Below are 16,436 nucleotides of genomic sequence, written 5' to 3'. Positions count from 1 at the left end.
CATGGTTTGTGGGTTCGAGCCCTGTGTTGGGCTCTATGCTGACAGCTAGCTCAAAGCCTGGAGCCTGCTTCAGATTCTGTACCTCTCTCTCTCTCTGACCCTCCCTTGCTAGTGTTGTCTCTCTCTATCTCTCAAAAATAAATAAAAAACATTAAAAAATTAAAGATAAAAATAAATAAATAAATAACTTTAATAAAGGAAAACAGGCGGTTTCCAAATTCTTTAACTATATACTATAACTTGATTTTTTTTAAATGTTTCATTTATTTTTGAGACAGAGAGAGACAGAGCATGAAGAGGGCAGGGGCAGAGAAAGAGACACACAGAATCTGAAGCTGGCTCCAGGCTCTAAGCTGTCAGCATAGAGCCCCGCGGCTCAACCCACGAACGTGAGATCATGATCTGAGCCAAAGTCGGAGGTTTAACCGACTGAGCCACCCAGGCGCCCCCTTGATTTTTTTTTTTAAGCCAAGTTTTATAAAGATGCTTTTATCCTTACTCTCTGTGTTTGCTGTACCCACAATAGCTATTTACCTTCATGTATTGAGGGGTGTTTGGGGGAGCCGGTGGAGACGAGGGGAAAGGGAACAAAGCCCCCCCTTCCATGTGTTGGTGTAGCCACAGCAGCAGTGCCCACGGAAGTGCCTTCTGTCACGTGTCGCAGAGACACTTCACAGAATGGTCGTTCCTCTTCCCTCTACGTCTGCCAACCAGGCTCAGAAATGTCCCCTTCCAGGTTGATGTGAGGCCCTGGCTGTCATTCAGAGCCTTGTTCTCCTCTCCAGGAAAAGGTCCTAACCCTAACCTACCATTTTTCAGGCGTGTATGGGAAGCAAACGAGAAAATGAAGGAGTGTGCGGGGTGGGGGCCCAGTGTCCCTAACCCAGATTTGTCTCATACCTCCAGAGCCAAAGATCCCTCCTCCCATGGCATTTTGGCTGCCCCAGTTCACATCCGGAGTAGGGGATAGACCTGGGGCCAGCTCTCCGTCTCCTGGGAGGCTGGACACGGAGCCCCATACGCAGATGAGTCCCTGAGCCTGGTCCCGGGCACGCCCAGGGCATGGCTGGGGTGGGGATCAGAAGAAGCCAAAGAAGGAGCAAGGGGCTCCCCATAAGCAGCTGTGGGCTCTAAATGGCCACCACTGTTGTTCTGGGTGGTAGTTTTATCATTCTTGTTTCTTCTTTCCCCCTAGGGATCCCTGGCAGGACCTCATAAATCAAGAAATCAAGGTGGCCTTCGCCCAAGCGCGGCACCAGAGTATGGCCAGGCCCGGGAGCTTGGGTAAGGCCTCTGCTGGGCCCTGAGCAGGAAGACAGAGTGGGGCAGGGGCCTGTCCCAGCCCAGAAATTCTTGTGCCTACTCACCCCCTCTTTCTACTCCAGTCCCCACAAGGAATGCTCTTCCCCAGCAACTGGGCCGCCAGCAGGGTGCTCATTAAGAAGTGCCCTAAAGCAATATGAATTGATGCATTCCAGCAGGAATCCTGTGGGTGAACTTGCTCTTGATACAAAAACAATAAAAATAGAATTATGCCCTCCCTTTCAGGCCGTGCTTTGTTCCTGACAAATCGTTTGGACTCTGAGGTCTTGTTATCATAGGGCTTATTATTCCTCACACCAAGAACACTGTTCCCACTGTACAGCCCAAGTGCCTGGGCCCAGAGGGAGGAGGTCATGTGCCCCAAGTGGCAGAGCTGCCACAGGGAAAGAGGGGGACCAGGAGATAGAGCCAGGCAGAGGAGGGCCCCAGACGCAGCTGGGCTGCCTGTTGGCTCTGGGAATGGAGACTTTCATCATCTCTAAAATGAGTGTTGACGAGGCCCATGTAAGACTTGTTCCCAAGACAGGTCTCGGCCACAGCAAACACTGTACGTATCCTGCCCCCGTCCCTGCCTCCCTGCCTCCCTGCCCTGGCCAGCCTAACTCTTTGGGTATCTGTGAGCACTGTGTTGGGAGTCTGGGCCTTGGGCTCCCAATATCTCAGGGGAAAGAAGGGGAGTGGAGTGATAATTCTTTAGTTCTTAGGAAAATGAGACTTCTGTTTTACAGGAAAGAAAGCAAACAAACCCACAACCAACTCATTAAATGGCTTCTAACATCAAAGAGCGCTCACCAAACCCCTGAGGCTGATTTCAGAGCTGGCGGACTGGTGCAGGTGGAATTCATTTCCCTGACTGAGGGGAGAGGGTGGGGGCAGGTTCAGCCCTAAACAAACTTGTCCTTCTTCAAAAGACTCCCTAGGGAGGCAGAGCTGGCGCTCCACATAACCAGGGTCGTTAGAAAAATATTCTGGTGGGGGCTGTGCTCACAGAGGCTAGCTGCCTCTGTGTGTGTGTGTGTGTGTGTGTGTGTGTGTGTGTGTGTGTGTGCATGTGAGCACACACTGAGCACGAGAGAGATGTGAGAGGGCCGTGGATGATGTGTGTATGGGCCACTAGCTGCTGTGTGATGGAAAAGTGCTAGACTTGAACTTTGGGAGATGCCACTCCTGAACTCCTGACCTGCATGCCCCTAACCTTTTTATTCCTCAGCTTCCTGAAATGCAGAACCGGGCCAGTCACCCTGAGCTCCCCTATCCTTGTGCGCGATCACTGTGGGGACAACATGTATGTAAGGCCAAGCGAGACAGCAGCTGCCTGCGGGAGGGAGGACCTGCACGCACCGTCCGCAGGACACTCCCATGGCTTTGCGCGTGACCGCGTCTGCACATGCGTGCTGCCATGGCGGGGGCGGGCGGGGACCCCCACTCGGCCCTGGTTCTCCCTCTGAACTCTGTGGACCATGTTTGGCCTGTAGATTTTCTCCCCAAGGTCAGTCTCGATGAAGAGACTGTACTGTGCCTGGAGCTTCTATGTTTAGGTGACCGCAAGGTCCCGCAGGGTGTGAGGCTTTGCAAACGCATTTTCCGTGAGCACACGTGCGGGCACACGGAGACCCGGCCTGCGGGACTCACCCAGGACACCAGAATTCAACCCGAGATTCCGGTTTCCTACAATGATCCGGGCGGGGGTCCCTCTGTACCCGCAGCTGCTCATTGCACGGCAGGGATCAGGCCCCTGCCCCGCCTGCATTCTGGAACTGCTGTTGGGTCACAGGTGACAACAGATGCAAAAGCGTGCTGTCACCCGAGGGGTGACTCGGTGCACATGTGTGTGCATAGTCCCGCATGGCTTCATGTACATTATATGGAAGTTGGAGTTGAAAGGGACCGTGCGTGCATCTGCGTCCGCATGTGTGTGCTTGTTTACGGATGTCCGTGTGCATGTTGTCAGCGCACATACATGTGCATGTATGAGTGTGTGTGTGCGTTTGTGTATACGTGGGCCTTGGCGTGTCTGCACGTATGCTGCTTGAGTTGTCTATGTGATGTGTCCAAGTGTGTGTGTCTGGGCACCAAAGCCTGGGAGCAGTGGCAGATCACCATGTACTTGTGTCTGTGCACAGGAGCGCGTCCACATTCGTGGTGTGTGTCCAAGTGCATGCCTCGTGCACGTGTGGGTTATATGTGAGACTGCGCCTGCCTACGGCCCTGGGTCTCCTTGCTCTCGGCCCCCCCAATGGTGGTGTGGGGAAAGTAGCCCTTGTCCTGCTGCCCGCCCTCTTAGCTGCCCATGCCCAGAAGGGCTGAGGCAGCGCTGTTCCCAGAGGCCCCTGCTCAGACCCTGCAGGGCAGAACTGGGGCTCGGGGAGGGAATCCTGTCTCCAAAGCTGACTCACTGCAGATGAATAGAGGCCGCCCCCACTGTGGTCCTCCCCTTTCTGCACCCTTCCCTGAGCGGCTGGGGACCTGATCACTGAGGCAGAAGGCCAGTGCCTGCCTGGCTTCTGGGACGTGCCTCTGCCCGGGCTGGGCCAGTTTCCTCTGTGCTGGGAGACGTTAGCGCTTATTTATTCCACACTTTCCTCTCCCTGCTGCGTGCTGGCCCTGTGCCTGGAGCTTCCGGGGACATGATCTCGGCTGCACCACTCACCGAGGCAGGAGTCACTTGCCTACTTTTTAGATGAGGACACAGAGGCTCGGAGGGGGGAAGTGACTTGTCCATGTCAGTCTCTATGTGTCTTCTGATCTGAAGTGGTTCCACAGTGCTACAAAAGCCTAGGGAAATAACAATGGTCCCTGGAAAGCTCTCAGGGGGCACATGGCTTTTCTGGGAATGGGGAGTGAGGACAAAACCTTCCTAGGGAGGCTCAAGAGCCTTTCAGGAACTCATCCGCCTCTTAGGAGGAGTCAGCCTAGCATTTGCATGGGGCTTCCGTGCATATGTCCAGGGGGAACCCCAGAGATGGGCCCCAAGTCATGCCTTTCATGGTGAGGTAGTGCCAGCAGTTCCCCGGCGAGTCCTCCACCTTCACCATTGGCCTGGGGCCATCTTCCTGTCCCTTGGTCAGTTTCCAGCAACGGAATACTCCTGGCACGGAGCCTGCCTGAGTGCAGAGTTCTCACAGTGGCAGGCACAACCTCAGGGCTCCAAAAGATCTTTGCAGGGTCCAGTGATCTGGAACTGTTGGGCGCAGTGCTCCTCAGGCAGGCACGATTTAGGACGGACTCCTTGGAAAAGCCAACACTCTAGCCTGGCATTCCTCTGCTCGTGCTGGCTTCACCTCCCCTGCACCCTTCCACTTAACTCTCTGGTCACGACGGATTGCTTACTCTTCTCCAAAGGCGGAATGATGTCACATCTCACTCTTGCTGTTGTTTCCACCTACATGACACTACCCTTTTTTCAACATTTGGCAAAGTCCCAAATGTCCTTCAAAGCTCACCTAAAAGCCACCTCCTCCTGAAACCCTTTCCCAGACCTCCCTTGATATGCAATTATTAGTTTCCATGCCCGACTCTCCCTGGACGGCAGGAACCATATCTAGTTCATTCCATTAGCCCAGTACCCAGGAGGAGGCATGCAGGAAGGCGAACTGATGAACTAAAGAGCTAGTTAGTCCAGAGGCTGTCAGCGGACAATCTTCCCTCCTGCAACGCGGGCTCCTGAGCTCTCCTGCCACCAGAGCTCTCCTCCTCGGATGTTCTCTGCACGAGGCTCGAGTAGGCTAATGCTTAGTTCAGATCCCACGTGCCGCATGTGGGCAATGTGTCAGTCCGTGGCTCTCCTGTCTGCCCCCGCTCTCCTCACCACCATGCCTCTTGCAGCTACAGATGCTCTTACCTCCACCCCTGTACTAGCCTGAGTGGTCTTCCCTAGCCCCTGTGCTTCCTACCCCTTCTGGCCAGCTCCTCCTCACCCGCCACACCTCTGTTCTGCTGCCTCCTCCAGGAAGCACTTCTGGAAACCATCCCTTCACCCCTGCATACTGGAGGAGGGGCACTTCCTCTGACCCCCTTGGCGCGCCCCCCCCCAGCCACCTTGTCCAGCTCTGTCCCTGCAGACTGGGGGCTTCCTAAAGGCAGGGCTGGGTCTAAGCCCTCTTTCTGTGACCCCAGTAGGGAGTAAATATAACAGGGCAGGGGAGGTAGAGGAGGCCACTGCAGTGGCAGGTGAACCCCACTTTAAGGAAATCCACCTGCTCGAAGATCCAGGTTTGATTTGCTCAGAGGCTGTTTGAGCTGAGTCTACACTCTTACAGGGGAGAAGAAGTGGCGTAGAATGGGAGGAAAGAGCCACACATTATGAGCACGTTGTCTGTGTGTTGTCTGGCAGCCGTCCTTGTAGCCCTAGGCAGGGGGTGTCATCGCCCCCGCTGCTGCTGAGCTGCGCTGGGGCTGTGGGACGCCAGAGCCTGGGCTCCTTCCCAAGGGCCAGCAACGCCACCTCTTGTTCCGGCTCCGCCCCTGGACTTGCACAAGCCATCCCTGCTGGGGCGTCCAGTCTCCCCATTAGGATGTGGACAGGGTGGACTTTATCCTCAAGGCCCCTTTCCAGGGTCTGCGAGTACTTGAGACTCTTCAGAAGTCCACTAGGGGGCAGGCAAGCTGTTCCGGAGAGAACCAGGAGCCCTGAGTCAACCCCAATATTCTGGGCCCCTCCCAGCCCGCAGGCTCCCGGGGCTGCTGCCGGAAGGTAGGATGGGGCCACACAGAGCCATAGGTGGGGGCCCACCCCACAGAGGAATCTTGCTGGGGGACTCCATCTGATGAGTGAAGGACAGTGGAGGACAGCAGATTTGGGACCTGTCTTCATCCAAGAAGCCTGGCCCGAGTCAGCATCTGTGCCATTTAAACTCCAATTAAATAACACCTAGGTGGCACACACGTGGCCTACCAGACCCTCTCTTGGGCGCCAGATGTCGTGGTCCCCATGCAGGGACAGGAGAATGAGGCACTTGCTGGCATTCTCCTCTTGCTGACTTAAACCTTCTCCTGGGCTCCAGGCCCAGCATCTGGCTGCCTGGCGGCCATCTCCCCAGGGAGCCACAGAGCACTGTGACTGTGCTCTGCCCAGTCACCTGGTCAGAACCAGGAATGATCACCCTCTCTTCCCTGTCCTTCCCATGACCCTCTTCCCAAACCCATTGCCAACCACACTGGCCTCTGCCTTTGTCCAGGCCCACCACCGGGGCACTCAGAGATGGCATCAACCTCCGGGCCACTGTCCTGCCTCCATTCCCCATTGGCCTGTGCTGTCCCCAGCCTACCTGCAGCACAGGCCTCTCCATGCCACCTTCCTATATAGCGTGTGCCCCACTGCTGATGGCCAGGGCTCTTTGCAGGGGGCTTCTGCCAAGGGACCCTCCCCACTCTTTCCTCCCGTGCCCAGCCCCACCTAGTCCTCTCAAAGTGCTCAGACCCTCGGTTTCAGACTAGAGGACTTTTATTGTGAGGCATTCCTATTAGTAATGTTAGTAACCCAGGACCTGGACTCAATGGCCTGGAGACTGTGTGACCATTGCGTCCAAGTCCCAAATCCTTGCCTGAGGAACATCACAATATCCACTTGGCCTACTTCCAGAACTGTAATGAAGTGCGTGGCCTGGGGGAAAGCTAGGCTGATTGGGGGGGGGGGGGCAGTCTTTGTTCTCCCTGAGTGTCCACCTTGAACCCACACTTAGCCTAAATAAAACCAGATCCAAGTTCCCAGTACATCATAAGAAATGGGGAGTTTGCTGGAGAATTCCTGGGAGCCAAGAAGAGAGCACATCACTGCATGTCATACAGCCGGGCTTCATGAACGACTCCCCGCTTCTCACCCCTGCCACGCAGCCGCTTAGTTCTCCTGCCCGTCCCCTCCCTGACTGACATCCCCACCTTGTGTCCCAAGCCTGCTGCCATCCCAAGCCAACCAGCACTCAGCCTCTGCTTCCTGCTTCATTGATAGCTACCCAAAGAACAATTATAAGATTGATTAAAGGCCCAGGAGCCTTTTAAGGGCCTGAATCAGACCTTCCCAGGCACTGGGCAGGATGTGGGTAAGGCTTACCTGCCTGCGGGCAGCCCGTAGGAGAGTCTTTATTCCACTGAAAAGAAGAAACTGATATGGACAGGACACCTGCACTTTAATCCTTACTATGATCACGAAGGTAGACGTTACTCTCCCTATACCTTTCGATGAAGCTATTGCGACTCCTAGATCATGACTCCAAAGCCCCCACCATGTGCACCATCCTGCCTGCCTTCTTGGCCCATAGCGACACACTACATGGAAAGAGCTGACGTGGATACAGTAACGGCCTCAGTCCCCAGCTGCAGGGTGGGACCAGCCAAAGGAAATGGGGTGCATTCTGGGGTGAGGTCCAGAGGAACAGGCAGGTGAGGCTGGGCCCCGGGTGAGGCCAAGGCCAACAGCCATGTGTCCGGATGGCGGATGGAGGAGCTGAATGAGCAGACATCAGAGTGTGTGATAGACAGAGGTAAGGTCTGTGTCTGCAGTGTAAGTGGGAGAATGAACTAGAAAGGGCACCCATGAACGATGGCCATCCAGAAGCCTTCGAAGGACCTCCCAGACACTGGGCAGGATGTGTTCTAGGCAGGCAGTCCAAGGGAGGGTGGTCCTCTGGCAACTCTAAATGTAGAGAGGGACAGAGACAGAGGGAAGAGATGGGGGTGGGGAAGAGTGGGAGCGAGAGGGGGCAGGGAGAGCAGGAGTGTGGCTGAGAGAACAGAGCACAGTTGGGAGAGAGCAGGAAAGGAGCCTGCGGAGGATGTATGTTGGTGCGTGATATGGAATCTGGTCCCCGTGAGCAGTGAAAGAGACAGGAAAATGGGAACTGTGACTTGTGGTTGGACCCCCCAGGACCATCAAAGGGTTGTAAGCAGGGAGTGACCTGGTCAAATCTGTGTTTTGGAGAGACTCCATCTGGCTGCCACATGGAGGATGAATGGCTGGATGGATGAACAGGAAAGGGGGGCCCTGGGGCAGGAAGGTCTCCTGGAGGGAGGGCAAGGTGAAAAACAAGCCAGGGAGATCCGGGAGCTTCCACATTTAAAGATCAGGTGGAGGAGAAGGAAGAAGAGCAGGGGCCAGAGAAGGATCCAGGAGGAGACAGATACTGGAGAAGTGGCAAGAGAGCCAGGAGAGGGCATCACAAGATGCTAAGGAAAGAGGGAGATTCAGGAAGGAGGGAGTGGGCAGCTGTAAAGAATGCAGCCAAGTGACCAAGCAGCTGAGGGAGCTGGAGACAAAAGAGTGTCCGTCTGCAGCAGTTCTGGATGTGGAAGGTGGGGATGCGCTACTTGGAATGATGAGGCTGGAGACAAGTGGAGGGAGAAGGGAGGCATGTATGTGTGGGGGGTGCGTTGGGAGACAGACACAGCAAGGGTAGGCAGCAGCCCTGGCAGGTCCAGCTAGGAGACAAGAGGACAGGGCATAGCTGGAGGGGACATGGGTTGGCCTGGAAGGGCTTTGTGAAATAGGGGAGTGTCTGTGCTGACGGCAGAGCCTGCAGGGAGAGGGGCTGCCCTGCTCTTCTGAGGGATGGCCTCTGCCAGCGAGAAGCACAGCCCGGCCCCCAGGAGGCCAGGAGGGCCCTGATGCAGGCAGAGGTAAGGTTGGTGTCGGGGGTCTGGATCAGGTCTCAAACTCAGGTCTGCTGTCCCCAGCGTACAGAGGAGAGGGAAGGCAAGCAGGCGAAAGTCACAGCCCAGAAGAAGCTGGAGAACAACAGTCCAGAAGGCTGAATAGCCATTCCCAAGCTTCCAGACCTGGAGAGAAGGCTGGCTTTGGAGACAGGGCCAGTGTCCACTCCCTGGGAGGCAGGACACACGATCTGCATCCAGCAACCCCGGCCCAACCTCAAACCTCCTGGCATCCTGAGCTCACAGTTTCCCATCGGGATGAACCTCAGGCTCCCTGGAAGGCCACAGCAGTCTTTTAAACTGTCCTTTCCTTTCTTCCCTTTCACACCCCAGGAAATCAGCCACTCGACTTCTGTATGATCTGCTTTGGAGAAAATCGGAGTTACAAGCAATGTGAGCTCCCAGCCTAGTTCCTACAAGCATGTACCCCCTGTGTCTGTGTATGTGCCCTGGGCTCGGGAGCCTGGCTATTTTAAGCCTTTGCTGTGCATATGGGATACAAAGTGTTATATGAAGTGTGTGTGTGTGTGTGTGTGTGTGTGTGTGTGTGTGTGTGTGTGTGTTAAAGGGGTCTGGGGTGTGCTTTTGCAGGTGCACTGTGTCTGTGGAGGGGAGCATATGTGTGTGAAGGGATGTCACAGGCAGGGGTGCGGGGAGATGAGACAACCCGACATTACATCTCCTGACTCTGACGTGAGCTAGTTCTGGCGCCCTCAAGCCTCAGATTTCCCCCAAAGACCAGTACTCACAGTGTTCTAGGAAGACCCTCTGGTCACGAGGAAGGCAATGGGAGTAGGACAAGAAGGGGTCCCAGTGGCCTGGGCCAGAGGAGAGGGTTACAATAAGAGCTGGGTGTGCCCAGGCCTCTGCCCCACCCCCAGCCCTTCTCTGGAGGCCCCCTGTCCCTCTGCAGAATGGGAATGCTGTTCACTCTCATTGCCCCGGGGCAGTCACAGCTACCTTTCAGACAGGTCCCCGCCCCACAGTCTCCAGGCACAGCCAGGGGAAGTGTCTAAGACCTCTCCATCCCTTCCCCAAATGAGACCAGCATGAAGAAGAGAGAGCTGCTGTTAAAAAAAAACAGACAGTAACTAGGCAGAAATCACAAGTGTACCATCAAATGGATGAGTGCCACAGGCAGGCAGGCTCTGACACAAAGGAGCTCACTCTGCAAACAGCCCTAACCACCGCTGCTGCTCCACTTTACAGAGACGGAATGAATGGGTTCAGAGAGGTGAGGCCTTCGGCCCAAAGTCACACAGCAGTGGACAGCACAGTGAGGGTGGGCACCCAGGTGGGTCTCTCTCTGAAATCTAGGCTGCTTCTCTCCCTCAGCTCTGCCCTCCTCAGGCTACTCCTCATCCCATTCCAGAGGGGAGAAAATACAGTGCTGTACACAAGGGGCATCATGTAAATTTGAAGTTTTAGATTGTTTACTCTTTTGACAAATTAATATTCAATCAAATGACGATATAATAGAGCATTAAATGGGTAGGTGCTGGACCCTGGACTCATTTGTATGGGCTGTGCAACCTTGAGGTAATCCCTTAACCTCTCTGTGTTTCCTCATAGGTCATCTATCTAAGGAGGAGATAATAATAATAGCAATAATAATAAAATATTTACCTGATTGGGTGTTGTAGGATTAAATGGGTTACAACATGAAAGCTGTGTTAGAAACTGTCTCGGGGGGCGCCTGGGGGCTCAGTCAGTTGAGTGTCTGACTCCTGATTTTGACTCAAGTCATGGGATTGAGCTCTGCATCAGGTTCTGCACTGAGTGTGGAACCTGCTTAAGATTCTCTCTCTTTCTTTCTCTCTCTGATTCTGCCCTCCCCCATGTCCCCGCCATGGTCTCTCACTCTTGCCCTCTGCCCCTCCTCACCCTAAAATTAAAAAAAACTTTTTAAATTAAAAATCTTAAAGAAAGCTCCTGGGCCAGCCCGTCCCCTTCCCAGCTCGAAAGTACAGAGGCCTCACACTGGTCTCAGAATTTCACTCATGTAAGAAAGACTCATAATCCCGTTACCCATCGCTCCCAACTTCATGCCTTCATGTAGGCAGCTTGGTGAGGAGGGGCTGTGGTCATGTCCATCTCACAGAGGATGAAGGCTGCCCCTCACCCTCACAGGCACGCGCTTCTCCAAGGTGGCCTGTGCACGGCCCGCACTGGCCCCCCTGGGGGTTTGATGATATGAAGCTCAGACCTACTGCACCAGGGTGTCCAGGGTGAGGCCTGGCAGTCTGTTTTAACAAGCCCCCAGGGATCCTGACAGTCTCCACAGTCTGAGAGGAGCTGGCCAAGGCCCCTGTGGGGTGAACCCAGGGGGACCTCATGTGCGACAGGTCAAAAAAAATAGGGTGGGGGAGGGGAATCACCCCCTCAGATGCTCTGGGGGCCTAAAATCTGCTGTCTTTCTTGAAGTGGAAGTAGGGGAGGCAAGTGGGATTCTCTGAACCTTCAAGAGGTGGCCTTTATCTGTGGGGATCACCTGGGTATGTGTGAGCCAGTTTCTAGAAGCTTTGCCAGACCTCGAGGCTGTGACACTCCCACCCTCAACCCCCTCACTGAGGAGGAAGCCCGGAGCCAGGAGCCTGTTGGGAAGCTAAGCACAGCTGGGACCCTGAAGTTGGGGTCACCTCCGGGGAACCCCCCACCATGCCTGGGCCACAGCCCTTCCCCTCCAGGGAGCTGCACCTTGCCTGAGGCGGCTGGCCTTCCACCTGGGTCCCCTGAGCCGACAGCCTGGGGTTCCTCCACTCAGCCCCTCCCAGTCATTGTCTCCTATCACTGCGTGCTCCACCTGCCAAAAAAAAGGTCCCTTCCTGTTCAGGTCAACCACAGAGTCACAGCCTTTCACATGAAGAAGACAGTATCAGTAATCATATTGACCCAGCCCTACTCCACTCAGCTTTTCAGTGTCATCTCAAGACCGCCCTGAACTTGGCAGAATGAGTCCCCAGTACACAGATGAGAAACTGAGACTACCGGGGAAGAATGACTCGCCCCAGGCTGTCCAGCTCCCCTGTGGCGGGCTGTCCCCAAGGCAGCCCGGCCTCTACTTCATGCTGTCTTCAGGGGCACTCGTGCGCTTGCTGTCTTCCCCACCCCAGCCCTCGCCCAGGCTTGCCTAAAGCCCATACCGTTAACCCGGGATCATTAGGGCAAGTGACGTTGAGTTTAACCTTCAAATGGTTAAAATGGAGGAGAAAGTTGTGTGGCTCGAAGGGACAAACCCTCGGGTTCCCAGCAGCCTGGGTGCTGCAGAGAGCTGTGGTTTCACGGTTCGTGGCGCGGCACAGTCGAGCTGTGGAGACGCTTCTGATCCTGCCTGCCTGCCTTGCCCAGTCTCGAATTTTCTCATCTACCCTTCCCCTCTCCCTTGGGGCCTCTGGGAGCCTCCAGACCCACCTCCCCAAACCAGTTCTTGATGAGCGGACTCAGAGCCCGGTGCCTCCTGGGGGGCGGCAGAGGGGTCCATAGGGCTTCACCTTCCCCTGCATTGGTCACTCCCGGTGCTCGTGTCCCTACTTAGAACAGAGAAAGAGCCAAGTCGGTCTCTGTACATGCGTAAGGGCCTTGGGTCTGAGGACTCAGATGGAAATGGTTGTGGTGCCCTGTCCATGAGCTGTGTGACTGTAGGCAGGTCACAGCATCCCCTGAGCCTCAGTCTCTCTTTTGTAAAAGGGGGGCACCAATAGTCCCCACTTTATCAGATGGGCGTGAGGAGGAGATAAAGTACCTGGCACCAGGTACTTATTCCCATTTAACACATCAGAGCAAGGGACCTACCACTTGTCCTTTATAAGTGTTTATTTTCCAAGCACCCAATGCTGGATTTTGGCTCACAGACTCCTTACAGCGGATACCCAGCAACATTTGCTTTCCTCTCCTACTGTCCCTCTAGGAGGTGGCCCTAGCTGGTATGGTCTGGGCCTAGTTGCCCTAGGGAGCAAAGGACGGTGGGCCGTAAAAGAACTGGGGAACCCAGGGTTCTGCCCCAGAAGGCAGGGCCCCAGTAGGGACTGATAAGGGACTTCCTGACTCTCAGGGGCCCACAGGGGTGCTAGGCTAGGGGCAGGGGCAAGCCATATCCTTGTACTGAGACCTGATCTGGGAGTACAGAGACCTGGGTTCAATTCCTGACTCCAAAGCTGTGTGACTTGGGCCAGTGGCTTAACCCCTCTGAACCTGTTTTCCTAGTCAGTAACTGATAATAAAGACACCTAAATGAAAGGCTCTCTGTAGCTGTTTTTAGCCTGATTTGCCACATGAGATGAAAGACTGGCTCATAGTGGGTATTTAGTAAAGAATAGTGGAAACTGAATTGAGGGCCCAAGATGCCAGGGGCCTTTCCACTCCAGTTTTACAGTTAGATGAGGACAGCAAGGCCCAGAGGTTTAGCGGCTTGCCCAAGGTCACACAGGATGTGCTTGTCATTGCCTTCCTTGGCCACTCGCTCCTACTTGGGACCCCGAGCGTCATCTTGGCCTGAGGTGAAGCCCTTGCAGGGAGCCCTGAGCCTGACTTGGTGCCTGAAAGGGTTTTCTCATCTCAGAATGGCGGTCCTGAGGACACAGGACAAATGCATCTCCTACTGACAGACACATGAGGCGATGGAAATATTTTCACAAAAATACCAACGCAGTCAAGACAGCTTGAGTCTGCCCACTGATGGGCTGTCCAGGACAACTCCCTGTTCCTGGAGGTGTGCAAGCGGGAACTAGCCAACACTGGATGGAAAGCTAGCCTCGGTGGCCTTTTAAAGAAAGCCACCCTCCCCATGGCTGCCAGGCAACCTTGACCCTGCTCAGTTCTAACCTCTTGCCTTCCTTCAGATCAAGTTCAGACTCCTGGACTTGGCCTTCGAGACCTCTGGACTCAGTCATCCTATCTGCCTCACATCTGGGGATGCTGGCGGGTGGCGGGGGGCGGGGGGTTCTGGACATTTTTATTCATTAGCTCTCTGAGGCCCACCAGGAAAGGGAAGTCATATGTATTAAGCAAGTACCATGGGCCAGGCCTCCGAAAAGGTACTTTACACACATCGGGGCATTTGATTCTTTACAGCAAGGCAGGACGTCAGGTGATGTTACTAGTCTCACTTTGCTGATCCACAAGCTGAGGTCAGAAAGAGCAAGCAAGCTGCCAAAAGTCACACAGCAACATGACTGCCGCAGAAGTGAAGAGATGAAGGGGGGGGTACTGAGCATGCAGGGTTTTTGGCTTTGGGCCCCCAGTCCCAAGAGGTACCTGCAGCAGGTGGTCACACTTGGTTGCCCATCTGTCTCCAACTCCTGGGGAGCCCCATCCGGGCACTGGGTGAGGTGGAACCCCACGAACTAGCTAACCACAACCGCAGCCTTTGGGGGTGTGTGGGAGGCAGGCCGCTGTCCCCTAGCCCGTCATAGCTCCGGCCCCGCCCTAACCCAACGCCGGCCAAAGCTCTGTGCCAGCCCAGTGGTTTCTGCCTGGTAGCGGCTCAGGTTAAAGGAAGAGCTGGCACTCAGCCGGCCTGGGCCTGGGTGTGGCAGGAGCGGGTCACACAGGAGAACCCGGGAAACGCCTGAATCCTGTTTGGCAGTGCTCTGCCCATGCTACAAGGATGCCTCGAAGCAGTTTCTGGACATCTGGCCCCTTGGGCAAGGATCTGAAAAGGAAGCCCGAGGAGTACAACAGAGGTATCACCAGTAAAGCCAGCAAGGAGTTACCCCCTGGGGCCAGGCCCCAGTTCACTAAGCTTCATTCTGGCACTGCCCCCAAGGAGTGGCTACTGTCTGCCTCACTTTACCGACAGGCAGACTGAGGTTCTGTTTGACCAGAAGAGTACTAGGGTGTAGAGAGAGGGTTGGGATGACAGCTGGGACCTCCAAGAGCATAGATCCGAGGCCTCCAGGGGCTGACAGGGAAGGGGAGGTTTGGACCCCCTTCCCTGTTCCTTCACCCTTTCCTACCCACACCTTCATTCCAGCTCAGGCTTCTCCTTAGGGAAGATTTCCCTGATCCCCTCCGAGGCTAGGTTAGGCCCTGAACCACCTGCTATCACAGTTTGTCCTCTCTGGACCGTCCCCGTCTGCCCAAGCCCGTCCCCACAGTAAGTCAGATGGGAAGAAGTAAAAAGTGCAGCCATCTAGGGATTCAGGGAACCCAGTTTCTAAGCCCACCTTTACCGTGATTTACCACAAGGCTTTGGGTGGTCACTTCCATCTGTAAAATGGAGCACCCCATGTCACTCTCAGGGCTGGGAAGAGAAACTTTCTATCCTTGGAACTGGGGTAGGGGGCCAGACATGACCCTTCTCCCCCATCCTTGGGTGGACACCCTGCAGGGCAGAGTACCTATGATTAGGTGGGACCAAGGCATCCATCTAGGAGAGGGGCTGGCTTTGGGGGAAGGTGTGCCTCAACCTCTAATGTAAAAGACAACAATACCAGACGTGACTTGTACACACAGCCCTTTAAACCAACCTGAGCAAGATGGTCCCTGGAAAAGGAGACCCAGATCTACCCGGACTTAGCTTTGTGGACAGATTAGATTCAAATCCCTGCTCTTACAGGCTATGTGACTTTGGATGGGCCACTTAACCTTTATGAGACTCAGTTTCCCCAAATATAAATGGGGACCTTACTAGTCCCAGACAACTGGTTTTTCTTTATATATTCGCTGTCCCATCCCTAGCCTGAAAACTGGGGACTCCGATGGTACCGTTTCACAGGATGGCTTAAGGTTCCGGGAGATGATGGAGGAAGGCGAGTCTGGATACAAGAGCACAATCAGAGGGGAAGTGACCTGCCTGGACTCGTCAGAGGGGATGGCCGCGGTTTGGGGAACCCCCTCTGCGGCCGCCCCAGGGCCAGTGAAGGGTCATTTCCTTCCGCGTTCAGCCCTGCTGTTGAGCGCCCCCCCCCAAGTGCGGCGGCGCCGGCAGCGGGGAAATCGGGGCCAGGCCGGATTTCCTTTGCGGACCTGCGGCTCCTAGAGGCCCCCCCTCCCGCCTCTCCGGACCCCGCGGGGCCACGAGCTGCACGTGCGGCGGTGCGGGCGGCCTCGCCCGCCCAGCGCTTCCTTAGCGACCCTCCTCCCCTCCGGCCCCCCACTCCGGCCCTTTCATCCCGCCCCCTGCCACCCCGCCCCTTCCCAGCCCGGATTCCAGCGGAAAGATGCTTCACCCCCTCGCGCGTTCGGGAGAAACCGAGTCACGAGGGGCGCGCCGGCCGGGCGCTAGGACCCCGCAGCTTGGCCAAGGGGGGGCGTGGTGGGGCGGGTCGGCAAGAGAGGTATTTAAATTGGAGCCCGAGCCGCCCCCTCGCGGGTCGGGTTCCCGTGGGGCAGTGGAGCAGCCGTGGGCCTCCGCGGGCCGTGACCCCGGGGTCTGGCGCGGGGTGGGACGTGGGGGGGCGAGCAGATTTGCGCAAAATGTGCCGGGGCTGCGCGGGAGAGGAGCGGCGGCCGCACTGAGCCAGGTAGGA

General features: G+C 55.6%; 2 protein-coding genes across 3 annotated transcripts in view; both read left to right on the top strand.

Annotated features, from left to right (window-relative positions):
* Positions 1–1,542, top strand: part of LOC115272610 (olfactory guanylyl cyclase GC-D-like) — a 37,581-nt gene extending 36,039 nt beyond the window's left edge. The window contains exon 19 of the mRNA XM_029915637.1: positions 1,196–1,542. Coding sequence (XP_029771497.1) covers positions 1,196–1,307 — 112 coding nt within the window. The 3' untranslated portion in view covers positions 1,308–1,542. The remainder of the gene's footprint in view (positions 1–1,195) is intronic.
* A 174-nt stretch (positions 1,543–1,716) lies between these two features.
* Positions 1,717–16,436, top strand: part of LRRC32 (leucine rich repeat containing 32) — a 28,629-nt gene continuing 13,909 nt past the window's right edge. Inside the window, exons 1-4 of one of the 2 annotated variants that reach the window (XM_029915235.1) lie at positions 1,717–1,870; positions 2,052–2,157; positions 2,534–2,608; positions 9,301–9,407. The gene's annotated coding sequence lies outside the window, so the exon portion shown is untranslated. Of the gene's footprint in view, positions 1,871–2,051; positions 2,158–2,533; positions 2,609–9,300; positions 9,408–16,340; positions 16,431–16,436 lie in introns of those variants that run through there. The other variant, XM_029915236.1, reaches the window with a different exon arrangement.

This window comes from Suricata suricatta, chromosome 11 (assembly GCF_006229205.1).
Source record: "Suricata suricatta isolate VVHF042 chromosome 11, meerkat_22Aug2017_6uvM2_HiC, whole genome shotgun sequence".
Lineage (NCBI taxonomy): Eukaryota > Metazoa > Chordata > Mammalia > Carnivora > Herpestidae > Suricata > Suricata suricatta.
Note: the sequence above shows the minus strand (reverse complement) of the source record. Positions and strands in the feature narration are given on the sequence as shown.